The sequence below is a fragment of the Atractosteus spatula genome, chromosome 5 (assembly GCF_055471065.1).
Source record: "Atractosteus spatula isolate fAtrSpa1 chromosome 5, fAtrSpa1.hap1, whole genome shotgun sequence".
In the NCBI taxonomy this organism is placed as follows: Eukaryota; Metazoa; Chordata; class Actinopteri; order Semionotiformes; family Lepisosteidae; genus Atractosteus; species Atractosteus spatula.
The window spans coordinates 20,559,717-20,574,606 of NC_142710.1; the positions used below are offsets into that span (position 1 = coordinate 20,559,717).

At 40.7% G+C, this 14,890-nt stretch overlaps 1 protein-coding gene across 2 annotated transcripts in view; it reads left to right on the top strand.

The window, feature by feature from the left end:
* LOC148834718 (protein bicaudal C homolog 1-like) overlaps positions 1-14,890 on the top strand; it is an 87,389-nt gene that overhangs the window by 68,737 nt on the left and 3,762 nt on the right. Inside the window, exons 7-20 of one of the 2 annotated variants that reach the window (XM_088916306.1) lie at positions 1,197-1,385; positions 2,473-2,724; positions 3,556-3,687; positions 6,154-6,328; positions 6,587-6,748; positions 6,971-7,158; positions 7,505-7,646; positions 7,770-7,926; positions 9,882-10,041; positions 10,890-10,929; positions 11,267-11,421; positions 12,141-12,300; positions 13,489-13,649; positions 14,072-14,171. In XM_088916306.1, the coding sequence (XP_088772432.1) occupies positions 1,197-1,385; positions 2,473-2,724; positions 3,556-3,687; positions 6,154-6,328; positions 6,587-6,748; positions 6,971-7,158; positions 7,505-7,646; positions 7,770-7,926; positions 9,882-10,041; positions 10,890-10,929; positions 11,267-11,421; positions 12,141-12,300; positions 13,489-13,649; positions 14,072-14,171 (2,173 nt within the window). The remainder of the gene's footprint in view (positions 1-1,196; positions 1,386-2,472; positions 2,725-3,555; positions 3,688-6,153; positions 6,329-6,586; positions 6,749-6,970; positions 7,159-7,504; positions 7,647-7,769; positions 7,927-9,881; positions 10,042-10,889; positions 10,930-11,266; positions 11,422-12,140; positions 12,301-13,488; positions 13,650-14,071; positions 14,172-14,890) is intronic. The other variant, XM_088916307.1, reaches the window with a different exon arrangement.

Here is a 14,890-nt window from a genome sequence, read left to right on the forward strand (position 1 = left end):
TCTAGATTTGATTCTATGATTCTCCTTCCTTAGAAAGCAGAAAAATTTGGGAGAATAAGTTAAATTTGGGTTATTTACTCAGGGGGTTGTGGGATTGTGGAACAAGTCACCCAGTCATTTTGCTGATGCCATCCTTTCAAGAAGTGGCTGGGTAAGATCTTTCAGTTTCTTACTATCAAACTCGCTAAAAGAACAAAGGCTTCCTCTCACTTGTCTTATTTTCTTGAGTTTTTGATCAACAGTAGAGAAGCTGCTGATTTTGTTCTTTCAGAAGTATAGAAATTAGTCTGTATTCTCCACTTCTGAAACCAAAGTAAAACAAAAGTTTGCATTTTTTCCCAGCAACAAAAGCAATTCTTGAAAACATAAGATTAATTTAGACTTTACATTTTCAATCCCATATGTTGGAATTTAGACTTTCACATATGGGATTGATCATGGTTACATTTTTTGGTTACAGTCATTTGGGCTGTTTACCATTTTTTTCTGGCAGTCAAAGCTCAATAAGAATGTAATGGTATCAACCTAATGCACATTATAAGTATAAGTTACACTGTACTGTTATGTCATTTAATTTGTCTTTATTTGCCTATAGTGATGTGACAAGGCTCCTTCTGTCGTTTTCTTATAAAAAATATACAATTCTGTGAAAATGCGGTTTGAAAGATGTACTTCACTTTGCTGAAAAAACACATAGAAGAGACATTTTGTGTAATTGTTGTTTTTCTCAGACAGTATTTATCCCAAGCTTAGTGGTGCTTTCAAGAAGCTATTTTGTTTGTATTGCAGAAAAAATAGAATATACTGTAAATATACTATAAGAATATACTATTCTGTCAGCTTTAAAATATTTTTTTTCAGGGTTTATGCATGTGTAAGTGAGAAACGGAAATCTTTAGTAGAAATAGCCCTTTATAGTTTTTAACAAAGAATCAAATACAGTATCTATATTCAGATAAACTCTGCTAGGTGACATTATTTTAAAAGTCCCACATTATGTAGGATTCTTCTTACTTAGCGCGCTGGTAATGAACTCATTCTCACTCAAACTCAATTGGAATCTTTTTTATTGGCCATACAGTGTGTACAGCATGTAGACAAGCCATTGTAATCTGGATACTGGTGATATTCGGAATGGCTGTGGATTGAATGCTTTTAAACATCTTTCCTTTGTTCTCCTCTCTTTGTGTTTGAAGGAACTTCTTCCCCTGGTGCTGATGTTCGAATTGCCGGCAATTATCCAGCTCAACCCAGATCCCAACTCTCCAGCTGTCCAGCACATATCTCAGACCTATAACATTTCAGTGTCGTTCAAGCAGCGGTCCAGACTCTATGGGGCTACTGGTGTTGTGAGAGGATCACAGAACAACACCACCGCTGTCAAGGTAATTAACCTCTTTCACTCCATCACTGACTGTTTTACAAATGGTTGGAAGGCAACTTGAGCATGCTCTGCAGCTTATGGACATAAAACGCTAAATATGCTAAATATAAAATTTCTATGTGTCTGGATTTGCATAATCCTCTCTTTCCCACCACAGCTAATTTTGAAAAACATGGTTTGTTAATGAGCTTTGCTCTGCACTTTGACCTCCATAATGGCACAGGACACTATGTTGTCTGGAGCCATCAGACATTTCTCAGCCACCGTGCCAGCTGTAGACTTGGCATGAATCGGAGGAATGATGTTGATCCAGTCTCCAGGGGCGCTCTTGTGCGACAAACCAAGCATACCCTGGCTAGCTCCATCCTACGCAGAATCAGTAGCATTTCATAGCTCGGGGGGCTCACGACTTTACAACAACTGGAACCAGACAACGTCTGGTCTATAATGCTCAATAAATGCCTTTACTGGCTGAGCCACAAGGGAGTCTTTTAAAAAATTATTTACACTATAATCAGGGAGTAAATTTTCTTTTGGGAAAAAATGGAAGCTTTAGATACATTCGTTTTCAGATGTGTTTTTTGGATAAAAGTCCTTCAGGCCTGATTGTCTACTTGGTAATGGTAATGAGTAGGTATGGACACCATACAGTTGATACTCCACTGGTTACTGAACGCAGTCAGTGGTTTAAAGGTATGCGTGCTATGTGCTGTGAACCGAGATGGTGATGAAGATGCCAAACCACATTCAATAGCGGGAAGATCAGGATCTTGATTAGAACCTATGATTTTTGGTCGCCATTGGCAACTGCATGGAGGGGAAAAAAGAAACTCTAGAAGAGAGGACTTCTCGTCAAAGATAAAACTATAGTGGCACTTTATAGTGCATTTGTAAAGTGCATGCAGTATTAAAACAAGGTTTATTAAGTTCTACCTATTTCTCTGTGAATGTTTAATCTTCTGTGGTTTTATATGTTATGCGTTTGCTTTATAAGAATTGTACAGGTGCAAATTGCCAGTCTGCAGCCCTGGGCCAGTTTTCAAGTCGCCAGACTAAAGGAGTCCGTGTTTTTCTGGCTTATTTTTCAGAGAGGTACAGCTCTGTTGCTGGAACATCTGGCCGGCAGCTTGGCCAGCGCCATCTCTGTCAGCTCTCAGCTCGACATCGCGCCCCAGCACCACCTCTTCATGATGGGCCGTAACGGCAGCAACATCAAACACATCATGCAAAGGACAGGAGCCCAGATCCATTTTCCCGACCCCAACAATCTGCAGAAGAAATCCACTGTCTACCTCCAGGGCACCATTGACTCTGTCTGCTTGGCGAGACAGTATCTCATGGTAAAGCACACTGTGACAGTCCTTTGCTAGCTCTAATAAGGAGCAGCATTCCAGTGCTGGCCTTGGTGTTTCATGGTTTATTCTTAATCAGCTGTTTCTAGTTGCACAAAAGGAAAATAGGAGGTCTACATATAAACACAGGGTCTTCTGCTGGAACACACAAGTTGAGAACATTTAACTCTTAGATTTTAAGAATACAGCAATTACTTTCTTGGTTTCCTTTTCTTTGTTCTGAGCAGAAACTCCTGAGTGTCAGGACAATGATTATTATAGTCTTTAACGCCTCTTATTGCCTGCTAGAAATCTAGGTTTCCTGGTGTATTAACTTTTAAAATTCCTGTTTATCTAAAGTAAAAGAAATTATTTGGGGAATTAAGGAGCAGTATGCCAACTGAAACTATAGCACATCTTAAAAAATATATAATCTGAAGTGTGTGTTTGGCTGGAGAATTTTTGCATTTGCATTACTTGTCACATTAAATAAAACCAGACCAGGACATTCTTCAGGAATAGTTTCTGAGCATGTGGTATCATTATTCAGAAATCATCCAAATGTGAGAATTGCGAAAACAATATTTTTTGCTTGAATAACACCAGTCTATCAAAGAAATTGATGGTGTTTGTTGTCAGTTATATGACATGTAAGGGATCTTAATGTCTTTTTTTATTGTACAAAGTTTTTTAACATTCACTGTGCAAGTCAAAGCCCTTGTACATGATTCATCCTTTCAGTTTACAAGATATCTAGATATTGTGCAAGGTGATAGGTAATTTTATAATGCACACGTTTACTGAATGCATGATAACTGGATTTTGTTGCGTGTTTTGCAGGGTTGCCTTCCTCTCGTGCTGATGTTTGATATCAAAGAGGACATTGAAGTTGAACCGCAGTGCATTACTTCATTGATGGAGCGCTTAGATGTCTTCATCAGCATCAAACCAAAGCCTAAACAGCCTAGCAAGGTAAACTACAATTCTGGTGGCTGTCTGACAGCCACGTGTCAGTGTAAATTCAAATCTTTTATGTTTGCATTTGGACCTAGGTGATGAAAACCTAACCACAAAGAATCCGTAGTAGACTAGATATTTTTAAAATTACACTTCAGCATGGTTTAAAGAGTTTATGAGGGTGAGTGGGGTTAGGTATCCCCATCACAGTTTATCACAATCTGTGGAGAAGATTGCAATAAAGAGGCTAGTGTTTCTCATTTCTCATTGACATGATTGGGTTTTTGAGAAAACCTGGAATTGAACAGAAATGATAGGCATATTTCTTAAATGACCACTTGAACATACCTTGGCACTAGGATGTACTGCCAAAGCTCCAAGTTACATTGAAATATTACACGTTGGGTTGGCTGGAGGAAATTTTAGTTTCATTTATGTACTAAACTGCCAGATTGTCAAGATGGGCCAAATGGCCTCCTCTCACTTGAAGCCTTTGTTACTTTCTGTTAGATGTAACTAAAAGGCAGATGCCATAAATATTTTGATGCACTCCAGACTGTATTGTCTTTTTGCCACAGAAAGTGGTTGTCCAGCTTTCACTTCCTTTGAATGTAAACAAAAGATTTTCCAGAGAGAGAACTTGAGCAGTGAGTTCCTGATCATGGAGCTGCACAAGACAAAACTCTGTTGCCCATTGTGTGGACTCAAGTCTTAGGCAGAATAAAAAGACCTGGATCAGTGCATCTCAGACTAGCTATTAATAGCCTTTGGGGACTTGCAGAGTGGAAGTTTGGAAAATAAAAATGATTAAACCCAATATTCTTTTTCCATTTTTATCAGGGTCCTGCTTCACCGCTGTAAGAATTACTTGATTACATTTCATGTTAAGTGAGCCAGTGTTCAAAACTGTGGATATGGAAAGCATTTGCACATAAAACAAAATTGCTTGATGTGAAACAAATGAACAGTGTCAGATTCGGGGATACAGATTTGTGTGTACAGTGTTTTCATTGATTTTGTAGCAGTCTCTGCTGAAGACCCGAGTCTGATGCAGTTTTGTTTTCTATGCACAACTTTCCTTTGAGACTTAAATGATTTGCACGTCAGAAAGCATTCTCATCAGCTTTAATTATATGCCACTCAAGGGACAGCTGTTTTCTTGCATTCATTTATTCCAGCATCCATTTTTGCTAGAATGTTGTACCATGTCAGTCTCTAACAAACAAGTCTTTTAAACATTTGTGGAAGTGTCAGTCTCTGTTAAGTAAGTCATTTGATTTTGGGCTTTTTACCAATTTACAAGTCAGTTATTGGTTACTGTGGATTATACTGTGGAAGGCTTGTAGCCAGATGCACTGTATTGCTATGTGAGCCTGGAAGGCTGTAACAGCACCCTGACGTACAACTGTCAGCCTGCAATTTGCCTTTTGGAGGGAAAGAGGTGTGATGATGAGGAAAAAGTATATCACAGAACCACTTTTTTGATGCCAAAACATCCAATTAGCAGTTGCAAATGCTTTAAATACTTTAACAAGTAAATACATTAAAAATAGATTGGCATGAATTTGATGACAGTCTGTCTCTGCTGTAGATTGACTGTGCGTTAATATCAAAACCCAACCCTGTTTCCCAAACCAAGTCCCAGCCCATGTAATAAGTTTCAGATCTGACTCTAATGTCATTAATAATACAGTATATAAAGTATTTTTATAGACCATTGTAATAGAGACCTAAAGTAACTTCTTTCTATGTAAAATAATAACAGCACTAGCACTATACTCACCAGCTCGGCAGCGCTTACAGTGCTTGAATTTCTATAGCACTTTCCATTCCAAAGGATGCCAAATGTTCAAATGTTCACAGTGCTTCACATTTAAGAGGGGTTTCCCCTCACCTGCCTCTGAAGTGCACCTGGGTATGCTGGCTGCCCGACTGCACGGCAGGTCAGGTAGAGAAGAGAGGAATTACTTCACCGGGGCAATTATTGGAGGAATTCAGGGTGGATGGCAATGTTCAACTGTGTGATTAAAGTAGAATTTAGTCCGGACACCAGGGCCAATACCCTAATATAAACAGTGCCATGATCTCTTTACTTTTACAGTCTCATCTGAGGGATGTTTTTACTAGCTGCTTTTCTGGCGTCATTACGTTCTGGTGTCATTACCCTACAAAATACCGAGCCCTGCTCATAGAGATGGATGTGCTCAATGCCTCCCACTGCTTCCCTGACCAGATGTGTTCCTGGCTCAGCCAAGATCAGACACCTTAGGAGGAGAAGCCTGTATGTTGGCATCGGAGTAATCCACCAGATCTTTGGCAGTTAGGATGACATGTTACCCAGGATGGCCCACTTCACACGCTTACTGGATCTGTAAGGCAGCCTGATGCGCCTTGTTTTGTTGCAAATGCGCATCTCTTGCGGGCGCTGGGTTCCAGTAGCCTTTCCTCCAGGCTAACAATTGTCCATGTTCTGTCCTGCAGTCGGTGATTGTGAAGAGTGCAGAAAGGAACGCCTTAAACATGTATGAAGCAAGAAGGTTTCTCCTGGGTCTCGAGAACAGTGGAGTTTCAATACCAACCAGCGGCACCTCCACAGTCATTTGCCCTGTGGGTCTGGACATCTTGGCTTCAGCTGGTCTGGGGCTCACCAGCTTGGGTAAGGACATTGCTCTTTTCCCTAGGATGAAACCTCAGCCATCCTTCAGCACAGGACTGGCAACCTCTAATTCTTCACCCTACCCCCACCCTTGCCTACCTAACTGAAACAGATTGATTACTTATACTGAAAAGGATATAGTCTTATTAATATTTAAGACACTGTCTTATCCTGGTATCTGAATATGTGACATAATTAGATTATTGTGCCTTTGGATATTTGACTTTTTTTCTATTTCCAACTTCTCTCTTTTTCTAGGTCTCTTGGGTCCAACTGCCCCTTCCATGAACAGCTCTTCTGCTCCAAACTCCCTCCTGAATGCTCTGAACAGCACCATCAGCCCACTACAGAGCTCCAGCTCTGCCACTCCCAGCCCCACCCTCTGGTCAACGTCCCTCTCGAGCCCTACGAGCACATCAGGTAAGAGTGCGACGCTGCAGAGTGTGGTAGCTCTGTCAGTAAGGCTGCCATAAACCGCCAAACCATGAGCTGAAGCTCTTTGAGGACTTTATCGAATGTGTTCTATTGTCCTCAGTCATGTTACCTACTCTGGTGGACTTGGGTAGGGAGACAAAATAAACCCTCTTTGTGATGTAAAAATGAGAGCTGATGAAGACCCCACTTCATTTCTGTTTGTTTCAGGATTCTCATCTCCTTTAATGATTCACCCAACCACGCAAGCCACCCTGACGAGTATTCTGCTCTCTGGAGTCCAGGGCTACGCTCAGAGCGCCCCTTCCCCTCCCCCTGGTCTGGCACCCATCGACTCTCAGGTCAACGGGGGCCCCGAGTGCAGCAAAGCCCCCTGCTCTCTGAATGGCCATGTCAAGGTGCTGTCTCTCCTCCTCAGCCTGAGCTTAGTGTGTCTGAGAGTGCCGTGTCAACAATAAGACTGTGCCCATCCCACCACCTTCCAGTTCGGAGAGACAGCTATTGTTTTAGTCTTGGTATTCTTCTTCTGACAGCTACGCACAGCTTTTTGCAATTTACAGACATTTTTAGAGCATGTCTTTTGTGTCTGTTGTTTAAAGAAAATCAAGCTTTAAAATTAAGCCTCATTATAAAGTAATCTGCTTTTTATTTAGTGGCTGTATACATGGGAAGGGGAGATCAAACATAACCCTTAAGTTTCCATGTATAAATATTAAGATGCATGTTTGCTGTTATGGATTACAGCATCCCACCTCGGTGTACGGCAGGATATCAGCGTCTTCTCTAGCAGATAAAGTTTTGAGCCCAAATCATAATGATGCTTCCAAAGAGAGCAGCAGTCACAGTTCCACAGAGCCTCTCACCAGCAAATCCAGCCCCGACGAAGGTAAGTCAGCAGCCTTTTACCCAAAATGCATCTTAACATTGTTTTTTTGATGTACAAGATGTTGGTCTCCTTCTCTAATGTTTGTTGTCTGAAAGGGAAAACAAACTGCGTCTGTGTTTTCAGGATCAAATGATGCTTTTGTCGAAGTAGGAATGCCAAGAAGTCCTTCCCATTCAGCCAGTAGCAATGAACTGAAACAGATGTTGGGATCTTCAAAGTTGTCTACTGGCAAGCGACAAGCTGTGGAGCTCCTACAGGGCACCAAGAACTCTCACCTGCAGTATGTAAACAATGTGAACTGGATCTTGATTATTTGTTTGCAGCACTAAATCACAATTTATTTAGTTCTGATAGAGTTCTAATTTATTGATATTCTGTATTGATGGTGGCTTCATTTGTTCTTTAGAGTCAGGCCCGTGTCACCTTTTTCCAGTAGTTTCTATTTAGAATTATTTCTTTATCAGCATTTACTTTTTGGATTTCTAATATAAAAAAGTTTTGATTCCTCTCTTAAATTACAGCAATAACATTTTTGGTCTTTTCTGCCTCTGACTCGTTTCTGTCAGGCCTTTCTTGATTAAGTGGATACCAGCCCTATTCCTGAGGGACCGCTGTCTCTTCTGGTTTTTGTTACAGCTGAGCTCTTAATTACAGGCCAATTTATTTCAATTTTGTATGTGGGTACTATTTAAAAAAATAGCTTTCACCTCTTAAAATGATGAATGGCAATTGTAGTCATTTTCAGTCCAGTTTGTGAATTTCAGACCTGCCCTGTTTCAGGTGTGCTTAAACTGGGCCAGAGCAAAGGGAAAAAAGCTCATTATGGCAATGTCTGACTGATCATCCTTTAAGAGTTGTTTGGTGAAAATAAGCAAGTAGAGGAGAGACTTGCAGGTCTTTGTGCTGAAGGCGTTGGAAATGGTACACTTGAAGTAGGGTAATTTTAAGACTCAGATTTGCAGATGCAAGTATACTAACTCCTTGTTTTCCGAAGGTTTTATTAATTAATTTTCACGTTAAGGCATTTGACAAATGAATACCCCTTCTTGGGTATGCGTAATGAATTTTCACCACAGCAAAAGCACACCAGCAACTCTTATCTTACCAGTCCTGCTCCCTCCCCTCACACAGCCAGTAACTGTATGGTTTGTTGTGTCCTGTAACCAACTCAGAGAGTTAGCCAGTATTGTGAATTATATTTCACATTATATCACCCTCCATTCATCTTCTCTCATCTGCCTCAGAACCTCAGACATCAGCTTCTACCTATGAGTGAATCGTCGCCCAGCGATTTTTGTTCTTTTTTCCTTTCTACTGTATTTATTGTAAAAAAAATCTCTTTATCCCTTAGATTCTTACCTCATATTTACCATTATTAACATGCTGTTCATATTATCTCAGGAAGCATATAAGTATTGGCTAAGTAGTAACTTAATTTTGTTATAGCCGTTTTTGCTTAAGCAACTTTTAAAGAACAGATTCTTAGGTAGAATGATGAGGCATCTAAGCTGATGCTTCAGAGCTCAGGTGGAATGAAAACCAGCAGAAACAGAGGTCACCAAGGACCTGGGGTAGAAACCACCTATTTAAAGCCAAATCTTATCCACGCAATAAGAGCTTTAGTTAACTATTTTTCTCTTCTGAGCAGTCCCAGTATTATGTTATGCTACATAAAATCATTTTGCCTGGTAATAATGTCTTTTATTTTAAGTGGATGTGCTTTTGAATTGTGCTTGATGATATTATAAGCCGAGGTGCACACAGCTGTCAGAAAGGATCGCTTTCACTTTCTGTGCTGTTAAACTGGATAGAAACCCTGTTCCCAGAGGCAAGGGGCCTTTGCCTGTGTTTAATTGATTTTGAAAGAGTGTTGTAGGGGGTCAGCTCTTGTAGTGTAATTGCTCATTTCTAAAAACCCTGTCTGAATGACTCTGATCTTTAACTGTGTTGGAGTGTATGGGCCCCTGGAATTGTTGCTGTTATTATTATGTGCAGAGCACTATGCTTTGCTCTCTGATTTTGGACATCTTGGAAATTAAGTGTGTCTGAAAAGACCCTTGGGTGCCATGTCCTTGACAGGCAGATGAGGTACTGGATTTTTACAAGCGCACGCACTCCTGGCTCGGGAGAAGGTGTCTAGTCCTTGGGGTGGCTGAGGGCGAGTCCCCACCTAATGAGTCACGCCGGGAAGTACTGCCGTGGCTCTGAATTTAGTAACGAGGGGTGTTCCCGCAGCACCTCGGAGGGCCTGCTCTCGGACTCCGAGTCCAGTGCGTCGGAGGGCCCGCTGGCGGACAAGAAGGCGCCCGGGAGCGAGCGCGCGGCGGAGAGAGCGGCCCAGCAGAACTCGGAGCGGATCCGCCTGGCACCGCAGTCCTCTTTCGCCAACATGCAGGTACTCGCCGCTGCCCACGCGCCCTGCCCGTCTCTCCCCGGTGAAGGCTTGCGGCTTCAGTGTGCTGCTTGATTTCCTCACGAGCGTTTTTATGAGGATTGTGCTGCCCATGTGTGTCCTTGCTGTCCTTTCTCTGCAATACAGATGCTTTAACAACCTTGGCAAGCATGTATCTTCCTTGTGCAATTTATATACAGCCATTTATACAAACATCTGCATGTAACAATGAGTGCCTAACAGTATGTTAAGAAGTTTTAACAGCGCTCATGAACAATGATTTGTAGCTTACGAAAATCCAAATGGCCTTTTTCTGTATGTGAACATATATTGAGTAAATGAGCTTTATTATGCTTGATAAAGTACATATTTCTACCAATATTAGGTGGTTGCAGAAATAAATTTACCACAGGTCTTTATGTATTTACAATATTTTAGAGTACTTCTTATTTCATGGCTTTAATGACAAATTGAATTATTGATGGATTAAACCATTATAAAAGTTTCACAAAACTGACCAGTGGTTAGGGCTCTGGACTCATAACTGGTAGGTTGTGGGTTCAAATTCCAGGTGGGACACTGCGGTTGTACCCTTGAGTAAAATACTTCACAGGAATTGTTCCAGTAAAATACCGAGTTGTATAATATCTTCAGCCAATTAAAGACAAAACGTAAAATCATTTCAAACATAGTTGATAATCGAAAGAAGTACTGCAGTGAACAGCTTTCACAAAATTAACTTGGGTTTAGTTTATGACTTAAGGAGGCCAGAGGATACAGCTCATGGGACACACTTCAGAAAAAAGTTAGACTCTACTAAAGGTAATTTGTGCCTTTGATTTTCCTTGCAGGCTTTTGACTATGAACAGAAGAAGCTGTTGGCAACTAAAGGTATGTGAGGAGCTGGAATATCACACCATGTAAGCAGTGTGCTGTGTCCTTAAACTACACTGGCCTACTGTGTGTTGCACAACTGTGAAGTAAAGGTCAAAGGGAAAAACTGCTTGATGTACTTGATGTGCTCAAGAAATATAGTGCATGTTTTCAATGGTAAATTATATTCTTTATTTACAAAAAGAGGAAACAATTTAATTTTACACTGGAATAATATGTTAATTTTCACAAAAAATTGGTGCTTCCCATGAGGTGGTGCAGTTCATCTTGAATAATTTGTCAAAGTGAAGCAGACGTGCATCCGATGATGACAGCTGTGACGTCTGTTATTCAGCAATGTTGAAGAAGCCTGTGGTGACAGAGGTGCGGACCCCCACTAACACGTGGAGCGGCCTGGGTTTCTCCAAATCCATGCCAGCAGAAACCATCAAGGAGCTGCGCAGGGCTAACCACGTGTCCTACACGCCCACTATGCCTACCACTTACGAGGTATGCAGCGTGGTTTCTCATTGGTAATTGAATGCCTTATTTCAGTCTACGAGTCTTTTTTCCAACATTCTGATGAAGATTCAAACCATGAGCTTAGGGCATTCATCCAATAAAGACCACTGAGCCTCGGCAGCACGAGACATGATCTGCTCTGCTCTGCGTGGTGGCTCGTGGGCTCAGAGCCACACCCCTCAGACAGCACCTCAAGACCGTGATTCTGCCTTGGGAGTATCTTATACTGTCTAGGTTTCAGAGAGGTGTCAGCACCTTCTGCAGTAGACTCTGTGCACACTACTCTCCCTCTGTCTTTTGTTCTTTACATAACCTATTGACAGGGTCCTACTAATATCACATCCTGTTTAATCTGGCCTATGCCAAGGTACAGTAATCTGGACGGTCCTATTTTACCCTGAACTAATATAGTGTATTATCTGTCTGCCTGAATCAGGCCAGTAATGTCCAAAAATCTTTGAAGATGAAGATAAAGTTTTGGGTGCTGAATACTTAATGACATTTGACTTCCTAGAGTCTCCATATTTTGTTAACTTCAGGCCTGTATTTGTCCATCTTTTTGAAATCACGTTTGTTTCGAATTTAAAGCTTGAACACTGGAAACTTTCTAATTGACATGGCTGAAATTGGTCAGGCCCAACTTATTAAATGCACCAGCTGGTATTTCTTCTGCGTTTGCTCTTTCAGTAGTTTGTTTTGCCTTCTAGCAGGGTTCTCCTCTGTCTCTTTCGCGGTCCAACAGTCGGGAAGGTGTGGGAAGTGGGAGCGACTCGGACAACTGGCGAGAGAGGAACGGGAGTGGGCCCCCAGGCCACTCGGATTTCCCTTCGTCCGTCGGCAGCCCTAAGAGGAAACAAAACAAATCAGGTGCGCAGAGTGAAACGGAGCCGACAGTTTGACGTTCACCCCTCTCAGCTCAGTATGTGTTATAAAATGTCACGTACAGAAGGTCACTGATTACATGGCCACAATAGTCCAGTCAAATTTCAAGTTTGCGGTGGTTTTGGCCAAACCAGAAAGTAGCATCCTAGGAGAGCGTCAGGCCACAGATGGGACGTCACATACGCACGCGCACTGTGTTTGATCCGAGTTATCAACACATAGACGTAGTGTAACAATGCGCAGTTCCCCTGACTCCATTGGCGTTCTGTGAATGAGTTCAGAAAGTACACAGAACTGTATTTCTAGACATGTATAATGCCCTTGCTTTTGATTAAGGTACAGAACGCAGTAGTTACAACGAATGTTTTTTTTTTCTTGAACAGGTACAGTACTGAATATATTGCACTTCACATTAAACAAGCTGAAGTAATGTACAGTTTCTGCAACACTGCAGTTTGAATTTTAGAAGGTCTCTGGTCCTCTTTATTTAAAACATTTTTATATAGCAAACAAATTTGAAACAATTAAAAACAAATAAACCTCCAAAACACCAGTTTCTGTCAAAACCTTTTTGTTTGCCACACGCCTCATAGTTGTTATCGATGATAAAATGTTTTTTAAATCAAAAAGCCTTGAGATTGCTGTGCTTTCCATGGCTACAGGTGAACAAAACTATTATTAGAAACCTGGTCGCTTCTCAAATCTGCGTTATAGTATAATATTGAGTTAATATGTCCTTGAAAAGGCTACAGTATCTTCAACAGAATGTCTATGTCAAAGTTTTGTAACATTTTCACAATTCATTGGCAGTGAAAATGCATTTAAAGACTTAACATTTAATATCTTAATTCTGGTTTAAGAAACATTTCTTGTGTAAGTGCAGTAAGAGGAAGTTAAAGGCTCCAAGGTGTCACTGTGGAGTACTGTGGCTTTTCTTCAAAAGGCTTCTTGGTCAAGGGAAAACACAGCTCTTCCAAATCCAACACACTTTGTTCATGGGCTCTGAAGTGGAAAGCTGGAGGTTGCTTTAACCTCGTTTAATGTGCACAAGACGATGGCCAGGAAGAATGTGTGATGTTCAGCAGTTTTTTACAGGGTTAAAATTAAGGGTTGAGCTGAGAGAAAAGGGCCACAGGCTAATCTGTGCTTATTTGAAATCTTTTTTTTTTTCAGCTGAACACTATCTCAGCAGCAGTAACTATATGGATTGTATTTCATCAATGACTGGCAGCAATGGATGCAGCCTGAACACTTCTTTCAAAGGGTCTGATCTTCCTGAGCTTTTTAGCAAACTGGGGCTGGGAAAGTATACTGATGTCTTTCAACAGCAGGAGGTTTGTCTGCATATTTTTCTTTCTTTTGCTCAAGGTGTTGTTTTGATCATCTTGTTAAAAGGGATCTTTTTGAAAGCCTTTATCTCTCCTCCTTAATAGAGATTACAATTATTATTTCTATTTAAAGTATATGGCATAAATAGTAGTCGTGTTTCCATTGAAATTATCATCCTGAGTAAACCTGTAAAATAAGTCACATCATCTGCAGAAGTATCCAGGACCAGGAGGCATAACAATTAAACGGGTTTTATAATAGGAATAACAGCCTCCGTAAAAGAGCTGTTATTTTATGTTTCTGAGAAGTGTTGCTGTTGTGAAGTATGTACTCGACTTTAAATCACTTGTTCTGACTTCAAGCCATCCTGGTTCACTGGATATGTTTTTTTGCTTTTATTAGAAAAATAAACTTTTTTTCTCTGCAGATTGATCTTCAGACATTCTTAACGTTGACAGATCAGGACCTCAAGGAACTTGGCATTACTACGTTTGGTGCTAGAAGGAAAATGTTGCTTGCGATTTCAGGTTTGTAAGAATTAGAGGTGTGTCTTGTACCAAAACCAGTGAGCCTTCCAAACATCTTGTGAATCTGTCTCAGACAAAGGAAAACTAAAAATGTCCCGTCAGGATGACTCTTGGTTCTGCCTGAAATATTTAACTGAATGCCTTTTACTTAACGTGTTATCATCTCAGTGTAGCCTCGCACATGACAGAAAAAAGGTACCAAACCTTTAAAAAGGAAGTTGTTCAGCCTATTAGCTCACTTGATTGCCAGGAGCTGGCTGATCTTGCCCAACATGGCTAAATAGCTTGTTCCACACTAACACACACATTTGTGTAAAAGAAAGTCCTCCTGCTCTCAGTTTTAAATGTAGTTTATATAGTTATATAAACAGCTTATATACTGTTTAGTTTGTTATAGTTCATTGAGGTTTTTCAGTACTTGAATCAGCTCCACATCTAGTCTTCTCTGTTCCTGTTCAAGATTGTTTTTTTCGCCTGTGAGGATAGAACATCCCTTTAAGTCCTAGAGTGCATCTGGCTGCTTGTCTCTGGACTGACTCCAGATCAGCAATATCTTTTTACACAGAGATCAAAATTGAGGTTTTAATTTAATTTTAACATATGTTTTGCTTCACATATTTCATTTCTAATCATAGAACCAAACATTTTCCTCCTCTAGACAATGTAGAGAAGAAATAAAACATCCAGCAGTGTTTATAGATTTTTAAGCTTAATGTTTC